This window comes from Trachypithecus francoisi, unplaced genomic scaffold (assembly GCF_009764315.1).
Source record: "Trachypithecus francoisi isolate TF-2019V2 unplaced genomic scaffold, Tfra_2.0 Lachesis_group14, whole genome shotgun sequence".
Lineage (NCBI taxonomy): Eukaryota > Metazoa > Chordata > Mammalia > Primates > Cercopithecidae > Trachypithecus > Trachypithecus francoisi.
The window spans coordinates 43,397,556-43,422,892 of NW_022681459.1; the positions used below are offsets into that span (position 1 = coordinate 43,397,556).

Sequence of the window (25,337 nt, forward strand, 5' to 3'; positions counted from 1 at the left end):
ATCGAGTCTTACTCTGTTGCCCAGGCTGGAGTACAGTGGTGCGATCTCGGCTCACTACAACCTTCACCTCCCAGGTTCAAGCAATCCTCCAGCCCAGCCTCCCGAGTAGCTGGGATTACAGGCACACGACCAACTAATTTTTGTATTTTTAGTAAAGACAGGGTTTCACCATGTTGGCCAGGCTGGTCTTGAACTCCTGACCTCAGGTGATCCGCCTGCCTTGGCCTCCCAAAGTGCTGGGATTGCAGGTGTGAGCCGCCGGGCTTGGCTAAGCTTTTAAGGAGCCGATTGTCAAAAAAAACTGTGGGCATATTTAAAAGCTATCATACCAAGAAATTTCTAATGACTAAATCAGTTTCTAGGTAGTTTAATAGAAGGAAGGGATTAGGAACATTGCAATCCTAGAGAGCTATGTCCCCTGGCAGGATTTAAGGGTTGGGCTATTGTGAGTTTGACTGACTTGAGTTAGTCTTCCAAATTCTGATCTACTGTAGTTGAACTGAATTAAGATCTTGCCCTTCAAAGCTGAGGACTAAAGGACACTGCTAACTTCTTCTTTGTATTTTATTATTATTATTATTTTTTCGAGATGGAGTCTCACTCCGTCACCCAGGCTGGTGTGCACTGGCGCGATCTCGGCTCACTGCAACTTCTGCTGCCCGGGTTCAAGCGATTCTCCTGCTTCAACCTCCTGAGTAGCTGGGATTTAAGGTGCCTGCCACCGCGCCTGGCTAGTTTTGTGTGTGGTTTTTTTTTTTTTTTTTGAAACGGAGTCTCGCTGTTGCACAGGCTGGAGTGCAGTGGCCAGATCTCAGCTCACTGCAAGCTCTGCCTCCCGGGTTTACGCCATTCTCCTGCCTCAGCCTCCTGAGTAGCTGGGACTACAGGTCACGGCCACCTCGCCCGGCTAGTTTTTTGCTTTTTTTTTTTTTTGGGACGGAGTCTTGCTCTGTCGCCCAGGATGGAGTGCAGTGGCGTGATCTCCGCTCACTGCAAGCTCCGCCTCCCGGGTTCACGCCATTCTCCTGCCTCAGCCTCCCGAGTAGCTGGGACTACAGGCGCCCGCCGCCAGGCCCAGCTAAATTTTTTGTATTTTTAGTAGAGTCGGGGTTTCACCGTGTTAGCCAGGATGGTCTCGATCTCCTGACCTCGTGATCCGCCCGCCTGGGCCTCCCAAAGTGCTGGGATTACAGGCCTGAGCCACTGCGCCCGGCTGTATTATTTTTTTGTTTTTTTTTTTTTGTTTTTTGAGACGGAGTCCCGCTCTGTCACCCAGGCTGACATGCTGGCATGCAGTAGCACGATCTTGGCTCACTGCAATCTTCCCCTCCTGGGCTCCAGCGATTCTCCTGCCTCAGCCTCCCAAATATCTGGGATTACAGGCATGTGCCACCATGCCCGGTTAATTTTGTAGTTTTAGTAGAGACAGGGTTTCTCCACGTTGATCAGGCTGGTCTCGAACTCCTGACCTCAGGTGAGCCGCCTGCCTCGGCCTCCCAAAGTGCTGGGATTACATGCGTGAGCCACCATGCCCGGCCAATTTTTTGTATTTTTAGTAGAGACAGGGTTTCACTATGTTGGCCAGGCTGGTCTTGAACTCCTGACATCATGATCCACCCGCCTCAGCCTCCCAAAGTGCTGGGATTACAGGTGTGAGCCACCGTGCCCGGCCCTATTTTATTATTTTTAAAATAGAGAAGGGGTCTCCCTGTGTTGCCCAGGGGTGATCTGGAACTCCTGGATTCAAGCGTTCCTCCCACCTTGACCTTCCAAAGTGCTGGGATTACAGGGGTGAGCCACCGCACCCTGGCCTGCTAACTTGTGGGGCAGTACAGTCTCTGTCCATACCCTCAACTCCCTTCCTCTCTGCTAGTCCTAAATACATTGTAGGCTCCCGCGTTTTTAGCATAGCTATACCTATGAACGGGCCAAAGAATCTGAGGGCATCCTACACATTTCAAAGGGTGGGAATGGAGACTTCTCTTTCTCCAGCAGAATCTCCCCTCATGACCCGGGACTACCAGATCCAGTTCTGCTAGGGGCCTCCATGGACGGAGTCAGCTTCCTCTCCACTCTGTGACCGAAGTCCGTTCTTTGCTCATTCACCCTTGTGTCTACTGCGGGAGCCCCGCAGCGGACACAGTTGTGTTCCTTAAGTGTTTGCTGACTTAGTCATCCGGCCCTCTCTAGAGTAGTTATTTTGTACCGTGTATTACATTCCTGCCAGTACCTCCCCGCAGTGCGCGCGTGGGGGCGGGCTCAGGTGCGCAGTCTCCCTATGCTCGAGGAGGGCGTCAGCGGGTTTGCACAAACACTGAAAGACTTAACAATTGGCGCGCGACGACAGTCCCTTGACTGACACCAGCCCAGAGGGCCTGAACACCACTAAGGGTCTGCCCCAGCGACCGGTCCCTGAAGTCAAGGTTGAGACCCCCGGCCCAGACAGTCCGCGAAGCTGAGGGAGGCCGGTCTGGGGCCTGCCGCGCGTGTTCCCGGGATCCGCAGGCGCGGGGCGAGAGTGCAGGCGCCCCCGCCCAGGTCGTGCTCACCGTGCGCCGCGGCCCGCTCACCGCGATCTCGGTCTAGGAGGCGGCGGGACCTCGCACTTCTTCCTTACAACGTAGCCCCTGTGGCCCGAGGGTCGAGTTCCGTAGGCGCCCGACCGTCTCCGCGCGCTTACAGGACTACAACTCCCGTGATGCCGCGCGCGCCGACCGCTGATTGGCTGCGCGGCGGGCGGACTCGCGGGCGGGCGGCACGTTGTGCACGTGCGCGCGGCGACGGCCGGATGGCTGCGTGGGGCTGTGTGGCTTCTTTGGGCGCGGCGCGCAGGCTTTGCTGGCGGGCGGCGTGCGCGGCTGCGGGGCTCCCGGGCCGCCCCTTCCGCAGGGGCTATGCTGTGGGCCCAGCTCAGGTGAGGACGTCCGGGTTCCGGCCGAGCCACTCGCCACTCAGGGCCGGAGGCGGGGCGGGGAGCCGCGGGGAAGGAGGGACGGCCGGGCTGGCATCCCCGCCTCCTGGGAACTGCCTCGACAGTCGTCGCGCCCGAGTGCGTCTAGCTCTTGCCGGGGGCCCGATGTGCCCTCCCTCCCCCTGACTCGCCCGCGGCCTCGGAAACGCTACTCCCGCGGGAGAGCGCTCGTCAGGACGGCCTCGGCCAGGCTGCTCGTCAGCCCCTGCGCTTCCCGGAGGTGTCCGCGTCCCTGTTTTCCCTGCGTGTTTTCTGATTTCCACCATGAGGACGTTTGGGCCGTGATTTTCATCTGCATGTGGAGGAGACGGGACCCGGCGCCGGGAGCCGCGCCTGCGGGTGCGCCGCCCCCAAGTGCGTGTCGGTTTGATGCGGGACTTGGGTTCAGTTCAGCTCGCGGTGACCTCGGCTGAGCGCTGGAGGCTCCGTGGGCGGGAGCAGGAGGGCTGGAGCCGGCGCCTGCTGTGTGTCCGGCACGATAGTGATGTGTGAGCCCCCCCCCGCGACGCTTCGGAGGAGGTGTGACCTTGTGTGGTGAGGAAGCCAAAGCGGGAGACTGCTGTGCCGGGACATTAAACCAGATTGGTGAAATCCACGGCTCCCACGCTCCCTTGGGCCGTTTTGCCTTTTCCTGTAAAAGGAACAACTTTGTCTTTTAAACCCACAAGTAGTATTTTACATTAACATACTGATTTCACAGTAATCCTTGCTTTTTTTTTTTTTTTTAGACAGCGTCTCACTCTGTCACCAGGCTAGAGTGCAGTGGCGCAGTATCTGCTCACTGCAACCTCCACCTCCCGGGTTCAAGCGATTCTCATACCTCAGCCTGCTGGGTTGCTGGGATTACAGGTGCGCGCCACCACACCTGGCTAATTTTTGTATTTTTATAGAGACAGGGTTTCACCATGTTGGCCAGGCTGGTCTCGAACTTTTGACCTCAGATGATCCGCCCATCTTGGCTTCCCAGAGTGGTGAGATTGCAGGCGTGAGCCACTGCGCCCGGCCAAACTACTTACATTAAAAAAACGCATAGTGCTTGCTTTGTGCCAGGTTCTTCACAATTATTTGTATAATCTTTATAACAACTCCGAGGAAAGTACGATTATTAGTCTTCCCATTTTATAGATGGGGCAGAGGCACAGAGAGGTTAAGCAGCTTACCCAAGGGCACACAGCTGGTAAGTGACAGAATCTGGAACTCAGGTAGTCTGGTGCCAGAGTCTAAGCTCTTAACAGCTGTGTTATCTTTATGATTTTTTACATATGGAGCAGCTAAGGTTCAAAGCAGCTGAGTGACTTGGCCAGTGTCACAGAGCTAGACGTGACCAAGGTGGAAGTATGAAATGAGAATATGTTGATAAAAGGACTTACAAACTGTCAGGATATAAATATAAGGAGATATTGTCCTTATTTATAACTATTGTATTGGCTCTAGCATCTCTGCAGAGTCCCGAGATGTTTCCAAGTGACTGGTAGAGTAGAAAAAGAAGAATGCAGCATAGCGTAGAGTTTGAGCATGACCTTTAGAACTGAATCCTGTGCAGTCTGTTAGCAGCTTCACTTAAGGCAAGTTACTTAGCTTTCCAAGCTTCCGTTTCCCCATCTATGTAATGGATCTATTACTTGTAATCCCAGCTACTCAGGAGGCTGAGGCAGGAGAATCCCTTGAACCTGGGAGGGAAGTTGCAGTGAGTGGAGATTGGGCCACTGCACTCCAGCCTGGGCAACAGAGCAAGACTCTATCAAAAAAAAAAAAGAAAGAAAATTAACCTTAACTTAGTGTAACTTTTTTTGCTTTACCAAGTTTTTAATTTTTAAAACTTTTTACTTTTTTGTAATAGCACTTAGCTTAAAACACAATACATTGTACAGCTGTACTAAATATCTTCATTTATATAATTGTTCCATAGCATTTTTCTTTCTTTCTTTTTTCTTTTTTTGTGACAGTGTCTAGCTCTGTCACCCAGGCTGGAGTGCAGTGGTGCCATCTCGCCTCACTGCAACCTCCGCCTCACAGGTTCAAGCAATTCACCTTCCTCAGCCTCCCAAGTAGCTGGGATTACAGACGCCCGCCATCACGCCCAGCTAATTTTTGTATTTTTAGTAGAGACGGGGCTTCACCATATTGGCCAGGCTGGTCTCGAACTCCTGACCTCGTGATCCGCCTGCCTTGGCCTCCCAGAGTGCTGAGTGCTGGGATTACAGGCGTGAGCCACCGTGCCCTGCCTTTAAAAAAATTTTTTTAAACTTTTTTTTTTTTTTGAGACGGAGTCTTGCTCTGCCGCCCAGGCTGGAGTGCAGTGGCCGGATCTCAGCTCACTGCAAGCTCCACCTCCCGGGTTCACACCATTCTCCTGTCTCAGCCTCCCGAGTAGCTGGGACTACAGGAGCCCGCCTCGTCGCCCGGCTAGTTTTTTGTATTTTTTAGTAGAGACGGGGTTTCACCATATTAGCCAGGATGATCTTGATCTCCTGACCTCGTGATCCGCCCGTCTGGGCCTCCCAAAGTGCTGGGATTACAGGCTTGAGCCACCGCGCCCGGCCTTAAACTTTTGTTAAAAGTGAAGACACAAACACATACTACTAGCCGAGGCCTACACAAGGTCAGGTCAGGTAATCCATATCACTGTCTTCCGCCTTCACACCATGTCCCACTGGAAGGTCTTTAGGGCAGTCATATGCATGGGACTGTCATCTGTGCTAACAGTGCTGTCTTCCGTATATCTTCTGAAGGACCTCTCTGAGGCTCTTGAGGTGTCACTCTTACCAGAAATATGTCCATTGTGGTTTGCTTGGTTTCTTTTTTTTGTCATAGGTTTGCTTGTACGGATAATGTACCATAAACATTCTTCTCTAGTAATGAAAACCTTTTGGTGTTGGAGTTCATGTTTCAGACTTTTTAAGGAACTTGAGGTCTGTAAAAGCTTCTGCTGAACCCTTCACTGTAAATTTTCTTGAATGTTCTTTTCTTTCTGCAGCTACCTTTTCTCTTGCCTCTTCTTCAGCTATGAGTTCCTGTTCCCTTATAATCTTTTTTTTTTTTTTTTTTTGAGACGGAGTCTGGCTCTGTCGCCCAGGCTGGAGTGCGGGGGCCGGATCTCAGCTCACTGCAAGCTCCGCCTCCCAGGTTCACGCCTTTCTCCTGCCTCCGCCTCCCAAGTAGCTGGGACTACAGGCGCCCACCTCGTCGCCCGGCTAGTTTTTTGTATTCTTTAGTAGAGACGGGGTTTCACCGTATTAGCCAGGATGGTCTCGATCTCCTGACCTTGTGATCCGCCCGTCTTGGCCTCCCAAAGTGCTGGGATTACAGGCTTGAGCCACCGCGCCCGGCCCCCTTATAATCTTAAGGGACCATTGTATATGCACTGTGTCATTGACTGAAACATCGTTATGGTGCGTGACTGCATTACCATCTTGCATTAGTGTGGTACATTTGTTATAACTGATGTACAACTTCACTTTTTATGGTACTGGGTGCCTGGTTCTCTGTGTACATCCTGAAGGTTGGGGAGAGGTTTGTAGTGATGGATGAGGGAGCCTTATGGATATTGCTCAATTTTCCTGAAAACTTTGCTGTTCTAATTACAGGGCCTATGGATTCTTATTTTTAAGAAGGCAAATCTTGGGCCGGGCGTGGTGGGTCATGCCTGTAATCCCAGCACTTTGGGAGGCCAAGATGAGCGGATCATGAGGTCAGGAGTTTTGAGACCTGCCTGGCCAATATGGTGAAACCCCGTCTTTACTAAAAATACAAGAAATAAGCCGGGTGTGTTGGTGTGTGCTGGTAGTCCCAGCTACTTGGGAGGCTGAGGCAGGAGAATCGCTTGAACGCAGGAGGCGGAGGTTGTACTGAGTCGAGATTGCACCACTGCACTCCAGCCTGGGTGACAGAGTGAGACCCCTCAAAAAAAAAAAAAGGCAAATCTTATGACTTTACGCAATGACCATTAAAACTGTGTATGGTAAATTTTGCAGCCATTGTACAAATAAGCTTTTTTTTTTTTTTTAACTATGTAAGTTTTCAGAAATTCAAAAATTGGAATAATATGAACCCTTATGCCCATCTCCCAGATTGAGCAATGATTAACGTTTTTCCACACCTGCTTTGCTTATCTCCCTCCTCCTTTTTTTGTGGCTCTAAGATTTTAAAGTAAATCTCTGATTTCTTGTCATTTCAACCCTAAATTCTTCTGTGTGTACCTCTAAGAAAATAAGGACATTCTGGCTGGGTGCCATGGATCACACCTGTAATCCCAGCACTTTGGGAGTTGGAAGGATTACTTCAGCCCAGGAGTTCCAGACCAGCTCAGGCAATATAGGGAGGCCCTGCCTCTACAAAAAAAAAAAAAAAAATTAGCCAGGCATGTGGTGGCACATGCTTGTAGTCCCAGCTACTTGGGAGGCTGAAGCAAAAGGATCCTTTGAGCTCAGGACGTTGAGGTTGCAGTAAGTTGAGATGACACTGGTGCACCCAGCCTTGGTGACAGAGTGAGACCCTGTTTTGTCTCAACCAAAAAAAAAAGAAAATAAGGACATTCTGAACATAACCACAATGCCAATATGATACCTAACAACATTAGTAATTCCTTAATATCACTTAAAATCTAGGCCTTTAAAGTTTTTTTTAATTTATTTTTTATTTTTATTTATTTATTTTTTGAGATGGAGTTTACCTCTTGTTGCCCAGGCTGGAGTGCAATGGTGTGATCTTGGCTCACTGCAACCTCCACCTCCTGAGTTGAAGCAGTTCTCCTGCCTCAGCCTTCTGAGTAGCTAGCTGGGATTACAGGCATGTGCCACCACGCCCAGCTAATTTTGTATTTTTAAGAAGAGACAGGGTTTCTCCATGTTGGTCAGGTTCATCTCAAACTCCCAACCTCAGGTGATCTGCCTGCCTCAGCCTCCCAAAGTGCTGGGATTACAGGCGTGAGCCACTGCGCCTGGCACCTTTTTTTTTCTTAAACCAAAAAAATTGAGATAAAATGTAGGCCTTATTAAAATTTATCTGATTGTCTCCAGATTTTGAGCAAATGAGTTTTAAGTTTAAATTTTCGAACAGTATGCTCTGTTCATAACGGTACAAAAAAGAGATGTTAGGGCTGGGCATGATGGCTCAAGCCTGTAGTGCCAACATTTTGGAAGGCCGAGGTGGGAGGATCCCTTGAGCCCAGGAGGTTGAGGCTGCAGTGAGCCTCGATTGTGTCACTGCACTACAGCCTGGGTGATGGAGCAAGGCTGTTTCTTAAAAAAAAGTGTTGGCTGGGCACGGTGGCTCATGCCTGTAATCCCAGCACTTTGGGAGGCCAAGGCAGCAGATCACTTGAGTCCAGGAGTTTGAGACCAGACCAACATGGCGAAACTGCATCTCTGCCAAGTACAAAAATTAGGCGGGTGTGGTGGTGTGCACCTATAGTCCCAGCTACTTGGGAGGCTGAGGTGGGAAGATCGCCTGAGCCCGGGTGGCGGAGGTTGCGGCGAGCCAAGATCACGCCTCAAAAAAGTGTTGGAATCGCCCAGTCCTTACCTCCAGGGACTTACTTTCTAAGAGCCACTGTTTTCCTTCACAAAGGGATAGGGTGGTCAGGAAGTGCTTATTTCTCCCTAACCGTTTATCCTTTGGGTCATTCAGCATCCAGTCAGCCTTTGTCGAGCACCTGTGAGTCTAAGCACTGTGCCAGGTATGGGAGTAAAGGGCAAATCACATCCACTCCTCCCTTTAAGCCCAGGCAGTGATTCTCCTTGAGAAGAGTAGGAAAATGAAATCTGGAAAGTGCTGTGGTTACTTTTCCCAGGAAGAATGCATGTAACATTTAAAGGGGCTTTATGAAATCTATCTGTAGGCCTAGGTTAGGACCCCCATTCTAGTGAGATTTCTTGGGGAATAGGGAGGGACTCCAGGGATCTTTGAGGGTACATGAGTATATTGACGAGAGAGAAGAAATGGAGCTCACAGCGGGGGGCTGGCAGGAGGTGGGGGAAGCAGTCCTGGAGTCCCCTGTTTTCTCTGAGGTGCTACCAAGTTGCCAGCTGAATTTGAGGCTGAATCATGAATCTAGCACTTGTGAACTAGGTGACCCTTGCTGAGTTCTCTCTGAGGTTGGTGTCTTATTTGTCCAGTCAGGTAATTTAGTGTCTGTATATTGAACACCTTGTATAAACCAGGCACATTTTGCTAGGCAAGGCCATTTGGAGATGCTGACACTTCCCCAAAGGGCTGCCAAAAAGAATACATAAAAATGCCTTTGTTACATGTCTGGCTGAGTGCTTGGGACAGTGACAGGTCTGGGTGCAACAGCATAATCCTGTGACGTCAAGGGTTAGAGGCACCATTTGTCCAGGCATTTCCTGTGTGGCTTGTGGGGCTTGGTCAGTTTTCTCTTGGCAGCTGTTTTTTGGTGTTCAGGTGTGATATCTTGTTGGCTCGAGGTGCTTCCTCCTGTTTTTCCAGGGTCCCTGCCCCCCTCCTACTTGGCTCTGTAGCTGTCATTGTCCAAGCTTGGAGGGCTGGATACAAGCTAGCATGGAGGAGCTGGAAGACTGCCTCTCCCGGGGGTCTTGCCTGTTCAGTGGAAGGGAGATGGGATCATTACAGCCACTCCAGTCCCTATTTTACTGGACCCAGAGGCATCCCTCAGCTTCCTTGACCCCACATGCTCTTGGTTTTCCTCCTTGCACTGTCTTTTGGTGGCAGGTCTTGTGTGGTCCCTTCTTAAGTGGTATTGTTCTTCCTGGTTCTCTGAAAGGAGAGACCTTCCAAATTTTTCATCTCCAGGACCTGTCCAGTGCTGATGTCTCCACTTGCTTGTCTCCTGGTCCAAAGTGGGACTTAACCTTGTATCCTCCAATGACCTCTCACTGCCTGCTCCTACTGTGCCCTTGGGTTCAGTGACTCATACCAGCATCCATCCTCCCAGGTTCCCAGACCAAATTAAAAAAGCATGGGAGTCCCCATGGCTCCCTCTTCCCTCCACCCCTGTATCTGGATGGTTACCAAGTCATGACTGTTCTGTCTCTGATAATGCCCCCTGATCTCCATTCTTACCCCGCTCTCCCAGGTGAAACCTCCATCTTCTCTGTCTTGGATTGCGTTTGGTCCCACCTGGTCTTCTTTAACTCCTTTCAGTCCATCCAATGTGGTCTTTTCTCTGCAGCCAATTGTTTTTTTTCTATAGTTCAGGTCTGATGATACTACTTTCCATTTTCAAACTCCTTAAATTAGCTTGGGAGACCTGTGATGGCCGATCTTCCCCACCCCTGTGGGTCAGGTGCCCCTGGTGTGGGCTCATCTCTTAGTGCAAGGCTCCCTGTAGACTGTCCTGGGGCTGTTTGTCTAATTGTCTTCTCATTGAACCATGTAGGCAGGCAGGAACCACTCATCTAGTCTGGGGGTGCAAGGAGTTTTGTTACAGGATATATTTAACACTTTCATTGCCTGGCACAAAATTCTCTTTGAAGAAACTGCCTTTGTTTGATTCTGTTTATTTATTTAGAACTTGCCTAGAATTGATTTGCACTTGCAAAAATGCTGCTGTTTTAGAGTTTGCTTTCTAGGCTGGTTGCTTGCTCTGTCACCCTAGCTAAGAAACTAGGAACTGGAGCGCCATTTCTTTTCCTTTCTTTCTTTCTTCTTCTTCTTCTTTTTTTTTTTTTTTTATGAAGTCTAGCTTTGTTGCGCAGGCTAGAGTGCAGTGGCGCGATCTTGGCTCACTGCAACCTCCGCCTCCCAGGTTCAAGTGATTCTCCTGCCTCGGCCTCCCGAGTAGCTAGGATGACAGGCGCCCACCACCACACCTGGCTAATTTTTGTATTTTTAGTAGAGGCGGGGTTTCACCATTTTGGCCAGACTGGTCTTGAACTCCTGATCTCAAGTGATCTACCCTCTTGAGCCTCCCAAAGTGCTGGGATTACAGGTGTCAGCCACCACACCTGGCCTGGAGCACCATTTCTGTTTCTGGTTGCTCTTTTTAAAGGGAGCTCTGTGCATAGAGTAGGTGTGTCAATAAGAATGACTTGACCTAGGTGGCACCAACAAAAGAAGAATAGCAAACAAGTTAGGTTAGATTTGTTTTGACGATTGAAGAACATCTTGTATGTTAACAGGCAGTTTATAAAACGAGAAATGGAATGATTTTTAAAAACAGCATTCAACTTTATAAATCCAGGAAATGCAGGTCAAGAAGAGATAATTTTTTACCTTTAAATTATCAAAAAGTTTGATAATTAACAAACAGATAGTTGTGCAAATCAATACTATAAGGGTAAAGTACGTTGCCAGTGGACATGTTTTTGAACAGCAGTTTGTCAGCAGGTGTTTGCGTAATTACATTTGCTCTCTCTGATTTATTACTCCTATTTTTAAGAATCTAGCTCAAGGAAAAAAAATCAGTATTCCTGAAGAGGTTCCTTGTAGCATTATTTTTCATAGCAAAATTGTGGAAAACTGTCCAAAATATAGAGACAATATTAGTGAATCATTCACTCAGAATAGTATGTAGCCAGAAATGATGTTTAGGAAATAGAGCTATGCATAATTAATATGGAATGATAGGGCGGGGTGCAGTGGCTCACGCCTGTAATCCCGACACTTTGAGAGGCCAAGGTGGGTGGATCACCTAAGGTCAGGAGTTCGAGACCAGCCTGGTCAACATGGCGTAACCTTGTCTCCACTAAAAATACAAATATTAGCTGAGCATGGTGGGGTACACCTGTAATCCCAGCTATTTGGGAGACTGAGGCAGAAGAATCACTTGAACGTGGGAGGCAGAGGTTGCGGTGAGCTGAGATCGCGTTGCTGCTCTCCAGCCTCGGCGACAGAGCAAGACTCTGTCTCAAAAAAAATAAAAATAAAAATAAAAGATAGCCAAGAGATACTAACTAAAAAAGTAAGATGGAAAACAAAGTCAACATGATTCTATGTGTGTGTTAAGATTAGAAAGTTATGTATACTATGGATTTATAAAAGCCTTCTGGAAATTAGGCAAGACAGGAAGAGGACTAAGTAAGTTGGAGACAAGAAACTTCTGAAACATTTTTATATTGTCTGTAGTGATTGAGGTTTTTTTTTTTAACTTTTTGCTGTAATAAAATCTTAAAAGATGGTTATAAAGGCTATTGTAATCCATAAAAATATTTATCATATGTCAAGCAAAAAAGAACGAGATGATGCAAAATTGCATATAATACAGTTGTAGCTACAAGACAAATATAAGAATAGAGAAAAAAGGGAAACTATTAATTGGTTGTTTTAAAGTGTTGGGGTTAGGCCGGACTCGGTGGCTCACACCTAATAATCCTAGCACTTTGGGAAGCTGAGGCGGGAGGATCCCTTGAGCCCAGTGGGTCAAGGCTGCAGTGAGCCATGATCACACCACTGTACTCCAGTCTGGGCGACAGGAAGACTCTGTCTGTAAAAACAAATGATTAAAAATAAGTGTTGGGATTATATTTTCTTTGGATTTCTCTATTTTCTAATTTAAAAATTACCCTATAAGAATCCTGTCTTCATTTTTTTGTTCTTTTTTTTTTTTTTTTTTTTTTTTTTTTGAGACGGAGTCTTGCTCTCGCCCGGGCTGGAGTGCAGTGGCCGGATCTCAGCTCACTGCAAGCTCTGCCTCCCGGGTTTACGCCATTCTCCTGCCTCAGCCTCCGGAGTAGCTGGGACTACAGGCGCCCGCCACCTCGCCCGGCTAGTTTTTTGTATTTTTTAGTAGAGACGGGGTTTCACCGTGTTAGCCAGGATGGTCTCGATCTCCTGACCTCGTGATCCGCCCGTCTCGGCCTCCCAAAGTGCTGGGATTACAGGCTTGAGCCACCGCGCCTGGCCTTGTTCTTTTTTTTTTTGAGACGGAGTCTTGCTCTGTCGCCCAGGCTGGAGTGCAGCGGCCGGATCTCAGCTCACTGCAAGCTCCGCCTCCCGGGTTCACGCCATTCTCCTGCCTCAGCCTCCTCAGTAGCTGGGACTACAGGCACCCGCCACCTCGCTTGGCTAGTTTTTTTGTATTTTTTAGTAGAGACGGGGTTTCACCAGGTTAGCCAGGATGGTCTCGATCTCCTGACCTCGTGATCCGCCCGTCTCGGCCTCCCAAAGCGCTGGGATTACAGGCTTGAGCCACCGTGCCCGGCCATTTTTTTGTTCTTTCTGACAGGTTTTCAAGGGACATGAGTGACCCGAGGATGGTGTTGAGCCTCTCTTTGTAAGGGTTGTTTCTTTGTTCCCTTCCTACCTCTTGACTCACGTACTGGTAATTATTTTACCATCTCTGCAGAGCCCGCCCACCTTTGGGTTCCTGTTGGACATCGATGGAGTGCTTGTGCGGGGCCACAGAGTGATTCCTGCTGCTCTGGAAGCCTTCCGAAGGCTGATGAACTCCCAGGGGCAGCTGCGGGTGCCGGTGGTTTTTGTTACAAATGCTGGGAACAGCTTACAACACAGCAAAGCCCAGGAGCTGTCAGCCCTGCTGGAGTGCGAGGTGAGAAGGCAGACAGAGGCATGGAAGCCCACGGACTTGGTTCTTAATGGAGCCCCTGCCCCAACTCCAAGTCCCTTTCCCTTGGGTTGGGATATGGAATCACCTGGTCCTAGGTCATGGCCACAGCTGAACACAGAAATCCTGCCTGTGTATTTGGTAGTTGTAGTTTATGTCCTTGTATCTGTTTCTTTTCTTCTGGGTGTTGGGGGTGTGAGTCCCTGGAAAGCAAAGGTCACACACGTGTCTGGAACTCTGCATAGCAGGAATAGCAGGTGCAGCTCTGAAGTCACACCTTGGCTTTCCTGAGTATGATGTGTACACCTGAAGGAGTCCTGTCCTCTTCAGCCACCTGCAGCCCTGCACCATATCCCAACTTTGATGCATTCTTGTTTGTTGAGGATGAATTCAGCTTTTGGAAAGAGTCCTTTGGAGCCAAGAGAGTAAATAAAATGGCTGGTTTATTAGATGATGCTGTTCAAAGTTGCATGTAAAGTGTGACGGAATAAAATTGATTCCTTGCTGTGATTTCCAGAGAGAATTCCAAAAATCTTCCAACTAAAGGCTGCATTGTTAGGGTTAGTAAAAATGTTAAGCAGCTAAGTCTTAGCAGAACTGAAAATAGAAAGTAAAAGACCAATTTCTGTGACAGTGACAGGGAGCACACATGAACCCTGTGGCTTCCAAACAGGGGCTTGGGAAATCCAAACTGAACCTGACGGGATGGTGGTGGCGAGTAGTCAGAACCCACATCTGTGGCATTTCTGTTCTCGTTTTGTGTGGCAAGAACCAAATGAGACAGGTTCTTCTCACATCTGTTTGGGTGCCTTTTAGAAGTGCTGCTGGGTGCTAGAAAGGGCTTTGCTCACCTTTCTTTTTCTGAGCAGGCTAAAGGACCTGCCACCTGTCTCATTATTTCCCTCAACAGTTCTGTCTTCCTCTGCCCTCCCCTGTCTTGGCTGTCCCTACAGGTGGATGCAGACCAAGTTATCCTCTCTCACAGCCCCATGAAGCTCTTCTCAGAGTACCACGAGAAGCGGATGCTGGTGTCTGGGCAGGGGCCTGTGGTGGAAAATGCCCAGGGGTATCCTTTTGGTCTTAACTCTGGCTGAAGGGAAGGGGCAGGGCTGGGGCATTTCCTCCGTTAGCTGAGTGGGGAATGTAGTGAGGAGTGCTGGGTGCTGGGGTACACAGGCGATGTTGTGGGCTCAGGGGAGGGAGGAAAGCTCCCGATTGTGGTCAGTCCTCATGTCTGGTGGTTTCCAGAAGCCAGTCCTCATACCCCTGCATCAGAATCCTCCGGGGGGCTTAAAATACAGATTCCAGGGTGTCTTTGCTGGAGCCTTAATTCACTAGGTCTAGGGTAAAACTCAGGAATCTGTATTTAAAAAAAAAAAAAAAAAACACCTCTCTTAGTGGTTCTGTAACTAGGTTTGGGAACCCCTGCTCTAGCCTCTTCCTTGGGGTGCCCAGTCAGTTTATTAGCCAGTGGTAGTGAAGCAGCTATGGGGAACTTGTCTCTGGGAGTCTGCGGAGTAATACCTGGCCCCTGTTTCGAGCAACTGAGCTGTGCTGAGCACACCCTGTGTACCAGTGGTGTGCCGCACACTCTGAATGGGATGAGGGCCGGGATGAGGACGTGGAGCTTACGGAGCAGTCAAGGGCTTGTGCTTGAGGCAAGAATAACCCCGTGCGCAATAAAGGAGCGTTTACGATGGTGTGTGATTGAAGTCCTAGAAGCTCACAGGACCTGCGCCACAGGCGTTGAGGGGAGGGGTTGGAGTATCCCTAGGGCAGGAGTTGCCTGTGGCTTCTTGCAGGGGTACAGTGGAGCCCCGGGAGATGGCTAAGCTTTCTTAGGCAGGGGAAGTAGGAGGTTGGGAATGGGATAGGGAGAGGAATGAAAGAACAGGAAGGGTGGGTGGTGCCAGGGTGTCGGGAACCTTGGAAGTAAACTTGAAGAGTCTGACCAACTTCTCAGGGCAATGGAGGGCAGAGCAGGCTTTATTGCTGATGGGGCAATCTGATAGAATCAGGATTTTGGGGAAATTCATTTTGAAAGTAATCTGAAACCATGTCCAGTTAAGATTGCAAGTTGGAATTGAGGACAGGAAGATGGAAGCAGGAAGACAGGATGAAGCTGGCTTGTCCCTCCCCAAGGCCTCCTCTTCCTTGCTGATTTGGGTTCATCCTTTAAGATTTTAGCTCCAGCCCTACTTCTCCATGACTCCTCTGGACTCCCTAGCCCACTGAGGAGTCTCTTCTGAACTCAGCAGTGACTGGCAGCACTGTTCTTAGAACACTGGTTTTCATGGGCTCTGAATGTGCTAGGCTCCTTGGGGATAGCACCTTTTTTTTTTTTTTAGACAGGGTCTCACTCTGTTGCCCAGGTTGGAGTGCAGCAGTGCAATCATAGCTCACTATAGCCTTGACCTCCTGGGCTCAAGTGATCCTCCTGCCCCAGCCTCCTGAGTAGCCTCCTGAGTAGACTACAGGTGTGTACCACCATGCCTAACTGACTTTATTTGTAGAGACAAGGTCTCACTATGTTGCCCAGGCTGGCCTGGAACTCCTGGCCTGAAGCCATCCTGCTGCCTCAGCCTCCCAAAGTGCTGGGTTTTCAGGCATGACCCACTGCACCCAGCTGGGGACAGAGATTCTTACGTGCCTGTGCTCCGTGGGCTGTGCCCAGCGTAGGACGTGGTAGCTGGCATATGCCTGGTGACTGCTGGTGGGTTAGCCAGGAGCTGCCCTCTCTACTCTGGCTGTGCAGTTATAGCCTGTCTGCCAGCACCTGCAGAATTTGTGCCATCCTTGCTGAGCTCTGCTTGGTGCCCTCCTCCCTGGCTTGAACAGGAGTAGGTTGTGTTCCCTTCACTTGTGATTTGATGCATTCAGAAAGGCTTCTTCCCCAAGAACTGTCCAGCATTACTTCCTGAGCTTGCTCCAGGCTGGGCTTCCGAAATGTTGTTACCATGGATGAGTTGCGGATGGCCTTCCCTCTGCTTGACATGGTGGACCTGGAGCGGCGGCTGAAGACCACGGTAATAAGGAGCACGGGTTGGGCTGTGTCATCCTTCACTCCTTCAGTGCCCTGAATTGGCTGTGTCGCTGACCTTGCAAGCCCTTCTGCAGAGCTGTGATTTGTCCATGCTTCTGCATGTCCGTTGCCTCTTTGGAGGCACATCTGGCTAAGGGTTTTGTTCCCTGAATTTATGAGAATGGCCCAGAGGCTGGCTGCAGTGGCTTACACCTGTAATCCCAACGCTTTGGGAGGACTGTTTGAGCCCCGGAGTTCAAGACCAGCTTGGGCAACATAGTGAGACCCCGTCTCTACAAAAAAATTTAAAAAAATATTGGCCAGGTATGGTGGGTCACGCCTGTAATTCCAGCACTTTGGGAGGCCAAGGTGGGTGGATCACCTGAGGTCGGGAGTTCCAGACCAGCCTGGCCAACATGACGAAACCCCGTCTCTACTAAAAATGCAAAAATTAGCCAGGAACAGTGATGGACGCCTATAATCCCAGCTACTTGGGAGGCTGAGGCAGGAGAATCGCTTGAACCCAAGAGGCGGAGGTCGCAGTGAGCCGAGATCACACCAGTACTCCAGCCTGGGCGACAGAGTGAGACTGCGTCTCAAAAAAAAAAAAAAAAAAGCCAGATATGGTGGCGTATGCCTGTAGTCCCAGCTACACAGGAGTCTGAGGAAGGAGGGTTGCTTGAGCCCAGGCGCTGGAGGCTGCAGTGAGCTGTGATCACTGCACTCCAGCCTTGGCGACTGAGTGAGACCCTGTCTCAAAAAAAAAAGGAAAAAAATAGCCCAGAGAAGTGAATGGCTTTACTCCCTGTCCTCTCTGTATTGTTTGTAATTACCTGGGAACCCCTTTCAGAATCACAGCATCCCTTCCAACAGGGAGTTCCAGACTTACTGGCCGGCCTTCCCAGTGCTGCCCAGGAGAGCTGCTGGCCATTGTGAAGTTAGCAATCCTGAAGCCCGGCACTGAGCTGCCCTTGGGAGAGGCGGCTTGCTTGCAGAGGAAGCACTGGCCAGTCTGCACATCTGCCCAGGTGCCCTGTGTGCTGGGCTCGTTTTTGAGCACTGACTTTGTCTGCCGTCTCATCTGATCCCTGGTGATCCTCTGCAGCATGACTGCCATCTCTTGAGGTGCCTGTTGGCTCACTTTCTCCTCATCGCACTGTCTACGTATCACATAGCCCAGGTCTTGAGTCAGACCATTCTCACAGTTTGACTACATGCAGTTATAAACAGATAACTTACTTTTATTTGCAGATATAGCTTAAGTCCTTCCTCCTCCAAAGCTTTCTGATGGAACAGAGCACTTCCTCTCCTGTGAGGGCTTTCTCCCTGACCTGTGCAAGAACCATTCTGTGGAGAACCAGAATGTCAGAGTTGGAACAGATCTCAGAATAGCTCAGAGACAGCCCCACACAGGGGAGTGACCCGTCCTGGGTCACATAGTTGGTTGGTGGCAGAGCCAAGACTACCATGGCTGGGGATGGAATGGACCCTCGAGGCTGGTTGAGTGAAGCTGCCTGCTCAAGAACTGACATGAGGAGAAATGGCCCATCAGGCCCTGATGCCGCCTTCATCTCCACGGGCTCACCTGCATCCTTAGCTGCCTGATTCTAGACTCTTACTTGGCTGTGTCTTGTGTCCTCTCCCACCAGAGAAAGACACCTGACCACCCTTCCTGGTGACTTCACACGTGGTGTCCTGCCTGTTCTGTGGCCCCACCTGGCCATTGTCTTTTCGCCTTTCTCCCATCTTCCTCAGTCCTCTCCAGCTTTCCCTTGGCTTGGGCTTGGCCACGAGTATGGGGTCTGTGGAGTGTGTCTCCCCTCCCCTCCCAGCATCCCAGAGGTGGAGGTGTGGTTCTCCAGGAGTGGACGGTGACTTGTGTTTATAGCCTCTCCTTTGTCTCTCTGCAGCCCCTCCCGAGGAATGACTTCCCCCCCATTGAAGGTAAGAGAGGTCGTCTTTGATGAGTTGTGAGGTCTTTTCTCCCTCTCCTCTCTGGCCCTCAGGCTGTCTCAGTGTGACTGCCTGCAGCCTGGTTCAGCAGCAAGGGGGCCTTGGAGTCAGGACACCCAGGCTCTGGTCTGGATCTGCCACTCACCACCTCTGAGACTGTTGTTAGTCTTTCCTTCCCCGTGCCACTCACTATTGCAGGAAAACCGTAAGCTTAGAGAATTTTAGCAGTGGAAAGGCACCTAGAGGTGATCTACTCTAGTGTTTCTCAACTTTTAAACCTAGTTCTCCCCTTTTTATAGCAAGAACGTTGGAATATCCCCTTTATTATCCTGAAGTGAAATTCATAGGTAATATAACTTCTATACACACATATTAAACATTAGTTCAGTATAAAGCTCTAACTGTAATAGGGAGATATAAAAGGAAACATTTTTAGTAAGAAGATAATGTATTTCATTATGTAGTAATTATCCAAGAAGTAAAATGGTTGCACTAAACAGAATCACCATGAATGTTAACAGCTACAAATGCAGGCTGATGTAAGTGTGTTCCTAGGTGTGATAGGCGTGTTTACAGGTGACTCAGAAAGCAGGGGCAGCATTGCCATTGGTCAAGTCATTTTCCAAAACAGAACAACTCCTGGTAGAGTTTTCAAAAGGCAACGTACAGTCTTCTCTTGACTTACAGGATAGTTGTATTTTTGGAAAAATCGATGTTTATTGAAACTGTACAAAAATACTTCGTGACTGTATGTAAAATAGAATTGTTCAAGTAATTCTGAAAAGGTTGTTCACCTATGTGGATATCAGGATATCAGGTGGGACATTCAAATGTTATTAAGACATGGGAAAGATTTTTCTTTTTCTTTTTGTTGTTTTGTAGAGACGGGATCTCACTATGTTGCCTAGGCTAGTCACAAACTCCTGGGCTCAAGCAGTCCTACCACCCTGGCCTCCCAAAGTCCTGGAATTACAGACACAAGCCACCACACGCAGCCATGGGATGGTTTTTTTAAAAAGTAATTTTAATTTTACTGTGGGATAGTTTTTGATTGCGCAGGATTGTCCTAAGTATGTAGCATCCCTGGCCCCCTCCCACAACCTTCACTTGCTAGGTTTTAGTCATTGTGACAATTAAAATTGCCCCTGATTTCTAAAGCACCTCATAAGGGGTGGTGCTGCCCCATTGAGAATCACTGGTCTGGTGCAGTTCACCGGCCCTGTACCTTAGTGTCAGCAGAGTCCTTTGCCTAGTGCTTCCTGTGTGTCTAGTCCTGGGCTGTTTACTGATGATATAGTTCATTTTTATCCTCACAACAGCATTATAAGTAGTGTTGCTGTTACGTAGTTGCAGTTGAGGAAACTGGGGCTTGGACAAGAGAAGTTACTTGCCCACAGTCATACAGGAAGATTGGTGGAGTCCAGGTTGGGGTTCAAGTCTGTATCACTCCACACCTCCTCTCCTGGCTGTTAGGTTCTTCTGGTCCCTGGGGCTCAGAGAGAAGTGACTGAGGGAACAGGGGCCCTTGCTAAGTCGTGTGAGGGAGAGCGTGGTGGCAGAGCCCCAGCCAGCAAGGAGAAGTAGGCCTGAGACATGCTGCTTTTGTTTTGTAACCTCTTCTGTGAAGCACCAGTGGACTGAAGTCAGAATGGGAGCCCTCAGGAATCTCCTTCCTGGGCCCTGGGCCTTGTGCACCCAGGGTGGATGGGTAAGGGGCTCTGCTAGGCTTGTTGGGGAGCTGTGCCCTGCCCAGCTGGGTGCACTATGGGTGGAGGGCTTGTGGGCGGGTAGCCCTAGCTGGCATCCTGAGGGCCTGCCACCTGCCCTGCAGCCCTCACCTGCGCCTCTGTTCTTTAAAGGGGTGCTCCTCCTAGGGGAGCCGGTCCGCTGGGAGACCAGCCTGCAGCTGATCATGGATGTCCTCCTCAGCAATGGGAGCCCTGGGACTGGCCTGGCGACACCCCCCTACCCCCACCTCCCCATCCTGGCCAGCAACATGGATCTCCTGTGGATGGCTGAAGCCAAGATGCCCAGGTGAGGACACAAAGCTCCCAACCTTGGTCTGGTGGTCCACTCCTGGCTGCTGCCTGGGCAGTCCTGCAGGCAGTTCCCACCCGTCATCCTGACACCGGGGTGCTCGGACCTTACTTAGGTAGGCCCTGTTGTTGCTGCAGTCACCTGGCCTTTGGAAGGGCTTTCAAGGATCACTCCATGTATTCGTTTCTAAACCTAAACTACAGATTACGGAGTCTGCGGATGTATTGAGAGGATGTTTCACACATGACCCCTGCCCCTATAATCTTAGCAGAACATGCTCTTTGTGTCTGTGGACCCGAACCGTGGATACTTCTTGTGCTGTATCAGTGCACATTCAGTTGCCCTTCCTTCCTTGGCTCTACCCTGTAGCATTGGGTCTTTCACTTTCTTGTTTCCTTTTACCCTTAAGACATAGGGCAGGAGGAAGCAAGCATTTGCCTTGTGTGTGTGTGTGTGTATGTGTGTGTGTGTGTGTGGAGATAGGATCTCACTCTCTTATCCAGGCTGGAGTGCAGTGGTGCAGTCATAACTCACTGCAGCCTTGAACTCTTGGCCTCAAGTGATCCCCCTGCCTCAGCCTCCAAAAGTGCTGGGATTACAGACGTGCACCATCATGCCAGCTAAGGATTGTTCCATTGGTTGCATAGACCAGAGAACTGAGACCCAGCGGATAAGTGGCTTTCTCAGGGGCATGCAGGTGCCTACACTCCCTGCTCAGCTGTGTTGGTATCATCTGTTCTGTCTTATTCTGGGGCTAGCACAGATAGAGGCAGCCCTTTTTTGGCCCTCAAGGTACTTACATGAAGGCCAGCTGACATCTGCTGTGCACTGTTTGGTTGCTGTTATCTGCATGGCCAGACTCTTGAGTCAGCCTGCTGTTGACCCCCAGTCAACAGTGCTCGTCAGCAGAGGGTGGGCACGGCCCAGTACTGCCTCAGGGCTCATCTCAGTAGTCCTAGAGAGACGGGGGTATGGGATGCTCTTGTCACTTTTAAAGTGTATGTCTGTGGCTCAAGGCTTGGCATTGTCTCTGAAGTATTATTCCTAGAGGAGGGATGCTGACACTAGATCAGTGGGCTTGGTTGGTTATGTCGCTGTGAACTGAAAAGCAAGGGGCAGGTTTCAATTTATAAACCAGATTTTAGATGAACTTTTTAAATTAAAAATAGAATTCTTTACATAAATGACACTGAAAAATGTGGTGGCTCACGCTTGTAATACCAACACTTCGGGAGGCCGAGGTGGGTGGATCACCTGAGATCAGGAGTTCAAGATCAGCCTGGCCAACATGGCAAAACCCCGTCTTTAATAAAAATATAAAAATTAGTGGGGCACGGTGGTGCGCACCTATAATCCCAGCTATTTGGGAGGCTGAGGCAGGAGAATCGCTTGAACCTGGGAGGTAGAGGTTGCAGTGAGCCAAGACTGCACCCAAGCGCCAGCCATCATATCAGCATTCCAGGTGTCAGGAAAGAGTTGGGGAGGGCAGAGATGGCAGAGAAGAATACCCTGTCCCCAGTTTTTTTGTTTTTTTGTTTTTTGTTTTTTTAGACAGAGTCTTGCTCTTTCGCCCAGGTGGAGTGCAGTGGTGCAGTCTTGGCCCACTGCAGCCTCCACCTCCTGGGTTCAAGTGATTCTCCTGCCTCAGTCCCCCAAGTAGCTGGGACTACAGGCATGTGCCACCATACCCAGCTAATTTTTGCATTTTTAGCAGAGACGGGGTTTCACCATGTTGGCCAGACTGGTCTTGAACTCCTGACCTCAGGTGATCCACCTGCCTTGGCCTCCCAAAGTGCTGGGATTACAGGCGTGAGCCACTGTGCCTGGCCCCCTGTCCCCAGTTATAAGGATGCTTACTAAAAGTTTAGCCCAGCATTCTGCTTTCCTTGACTGTAGCTTAGTCACATGGCCACACCTCACTGGAAGGGAGGCAAGGGAAAGTCTTTTTCACACCTAGTGGTCATATGGTCAGCTGAAAATGGACACCAGCAAAGAAGGGAGAAGGGCAACCGTAGTCTGCCCCAGCTCTACAGCAGGATTTAAGCTCTGAAGTCAGACTGAGTTGTAATCCTAGCTCTGCCATCTTGAACAAATTACTTAATCTTGCTGTGCCTTGGTTTCCTCATTTTACAAATAGTGTCATCTCATGGAATTTTTCTGAGAAGGAAATGTGAAATACTGCCTCCAGTGCCAGCACAGTGTCTGCTACATGTCAGCTCTTACCCTGGGGAAGAGGCTGGTCTGTGTGGTTGCTGCTTAGACAGTGGCAGCCCTATTCTCTAGAAGAGCCTGGAGATCAGGAAGACTGAACTGCTGCATGCTCGTTTCTGGCAGGTTTGGACATGGCACCTTTCTGCTGTGCCTGGAAACCATTTACCAGAAAGTGACGGGCAAGGAGCTGAGATACGAGGGCCTGATGGGCAAACCCAGCATCCTCACTTACCAGTACGCCCAGGACCTGATCAGACGACAGGCGGAGAGGCGGGGCTGGGTCGCCCCCATCCGGAAGCTCTATGCTGTGGGGTAGGCTCTGCTCCTCCTCCTTCATCCCTTTTATGATGTCCCCTTCCCTCCCTCCCTCTCTAGTCTCACCCCCGTTTCCCTATATCTCATTCACTCTTCTGCCCCGAAACTCTTCTCTGCTCCCTTTGCTTTGCAACATTGAGTTAGGGTTTTCTCCTTTTTCCTCTTCCGGTGTGGCTGCCCCTGCCAGTGACAACCCTATGTCTGACATATACGGCGCCAACCTGTTCCACCAGTACCTGCAGAAGGCGACGCGTGACGGGGCGCCAGAACTAGGGGCCGGGGGCCCACAGCAGCAGCAGCCCTCAGCAAGCCAGAGCTGCATCTCCATCCTGGTGTGCACAGGCGTCTACAATCCCAGGAACCCGCAGTCCATGGAGCCTGTCCTTGGAGGAGGGCAGCCTCCATTCCACGGGCACCGAGACTTAGGCTTCAGTCCAGGGCTCATGGAGGCCTCCCACGTGGTGAATGACGTGAATGAGGCTGTGCAGCTGGTCTTCCGCAAGGAGGGCTGGGCTTCAGAGTGAGGGCAGTGCGGTGGAGGCGAGGGTGTGAGCCTGGACCTATGGGCGAGTCCCATTGGCTGGGCTCTGGCCTGATCCCTGGGCTCAGGTCAGGGCTTGGTTCCCTTGCCACCATTCCTGCTGCCCCATGAGTGTGGCATTGCTGGTCACTTAGAAGAAGACCGTGGCTCTTTTTCCCTCCTGGGTAGCATTTTGTATGGAACTGTCAGAATTTTCTGGGCACAGTACCCTTGTGCCTCTCCTGGCAGTCTAACCCCAGGCCATTCTCTTCACCTGTGTGCCTCAGTGTCCTCCTCATTTCAGTAGGAACTTCTGAAAAGGGGGAGGCAGTGTGGAATACTGTGGACGTCTGTGCAGAGCCTTTGCCAGCACTGAAGGCGTGCAGCCTGTCGGCAGAGTGTCTGACACCAGATGCTACTTTTTACGGTATTGTAGTTTATTGTCCAGAGATTTGGGGCTTTTTAAAAAATTAATCATAATAAATATTCATGATGCTGTCTCTTGTGAAGCTCTGTCTGGAGTGCACTAAAAGTCCTGTGGGAAAAGGAGAAGGAGTGATTGGTGTGGACAGCCCAAGGGCTGGGAGATGGGTGGCATTTCAGCTCCACGAGGTGCCCACATCTCCTTTCCTACCTCCCGCCCCCAAGCCCATACCCATTCTGGGCTGTGAAGCTTGAGGAATGAGTTTGGCATGTACTTAGCTGTACTTAGCAACTTCCCTGGAGTGGAAAAGGAGGGATCTTGTTACTGATGGTTCTAAAGGAAGCAGCTCTTCCTGCAGTGATTCTAGAAAACATGCCACTTCCTGCATCCCTTCCTCTAGGAGTAACCAACTTCATTTCTTCATTTGTGTCACCCATGGCCTCAGCATCTGCAAATCCCCCACTCAGTTCTCGTCCTTGTTTTATTCCAGTAGCCGTTTGCGTTTGACACAGCTGATACCTCCCTCTCTTGTTCTTTTTTTATTCTTTAGAGATGGAGTCTTGTTCTGTCATCCACGTTGGAGTGCAGTGGCACAATCATGGCTCCCTTGAACCTCCCGGGTTCAGGCAATTCTCCCACCTCAGCCTCCTGAGTAGCTGGTACTACAGGCACACGCCACCACGCCTGGCTAATTTTTTTATTTTATTTTTTATTTTTGGTAGAGACAGGGTTTCACCATGTTGACCAGGCTTGTCTAAAAGTCTTGGCCTCAAATGATCTGCCCACCTTGGTGTCCCAAAGTGCTGGCATTACAGGAGTGAGCCTCCACGCCTGGCCTCCTTGCCTCATTCTTAAAGCCCTCTTGGCTCTCTCCGCCTGACTGTTTTTTGGGGGGGGTGGGTGGAGTCTCACTCTGTTACACAGGCTGGAGTGCAGTGGCACAATCTCAGCTCACTGCAGTCTCCACCTCCTGGGTTCAAGCAATGTTTGTGCCTCAGCCTCCTGAGTAGCTGGGATTACAGGCATGCTCCATCATGCCTGGCTAGCTAATTTTTGTATTTTTAGTAGAGACAGGGTTTCGCCATGTTGGCCAGTCTGGTTTCGAACTCCTGACCTCAAGTGATCCGCCCTCCTTGGCCTCTCAAAGTGTTGGGATTACAGGCATGAGCCACTGCTCCCGGCCTTAACTGATTTCTTCCTTTCTTTTTTTTGAGATGGAGTTTTGCTCTTGTTGCCCAGGCTGGAGTGCAATGCCACGATCTCGGCTCACTGCAACCTCCACCTCCTGGGCTCAAGCGATTCTCCTGCCTCAGCCTCCTGAGTAGCTGGCATTACAGGCGTGCGCCACCACGCCCAGCTTATTTTTTGTATTTTTAGTAGAAATGGGGTTTCACCGTTAGC

General features: G+C 50.0%; 1 protein-coding gene across 2 annotated transcripts; it reads left to right on the forward strand.

Annotated features, from left to right (window-relative positions):
* Positions 1–2,749: 2,749 nt before the first annotated feature.
* Positions 2,750–24,021, forward strand: HDHD5 (haloacid dehalogenase like hydrolase domain containing 5). 2 transcript variants are annotated; one of them, XM_033233037.1, is made up of 8 exons: positions 2,750–2,914; positions 13,236–13,439; positions 14,408–14,520; positions 16,387–16,480; positions 18,387–18,420; positions 20,289–20,463; positions 22,801–22,989; positions 23,180–24,021. In XM_033233037.1, exons 1-8 carry the CDS (start codon positions 2,789–2,791, stop codon positions 23,514–23,516), a joined length of 1,272 nt encoding a protein of 423 aa, XP_033088928.1. In that variant the 5' UTR covers positions 2,750–2,788; the 3' UTR covers positions 23,517–24,021. The 2 variants fall into 2 exon arrangements, with proteins under 2 accessions (XP_033088928.1, XP_033088929.1); XM_033233038.1 differs by lacking the exon at positions 2,750–2,914 and adding an exon at positions 2,925–3,325.
* Positions 24,022–25,337: the final 1,316 nt, after the last annotated feature.

Excerpts from the sequence above, each read along its gene's own strand:
- HDHD5 (XM_033233037.1), top strand. The coding sequence starts at position 2,789 with ATGGCTGCGTGGGGCTGTGTGGCTTCTTTGGGCGCGGCGCGCAGGCTT. Across the intron at positions 2,915-13,235 it reads ATGCTGTGGGCCCAGCTCAG|AGCCCGCCCACCTTTGGGTT; the intron begins GTGAGGACGTCC and ends CCATCTCTGCAG. Across the intron at positions 14,521-16,386 it reads GTGGTGGAAAATGCCCAGGG|GCTGGGCTTCCGAAATGTTG; the intron begins GTATCCTTTTGG and ends AGCTTGCTCCAG.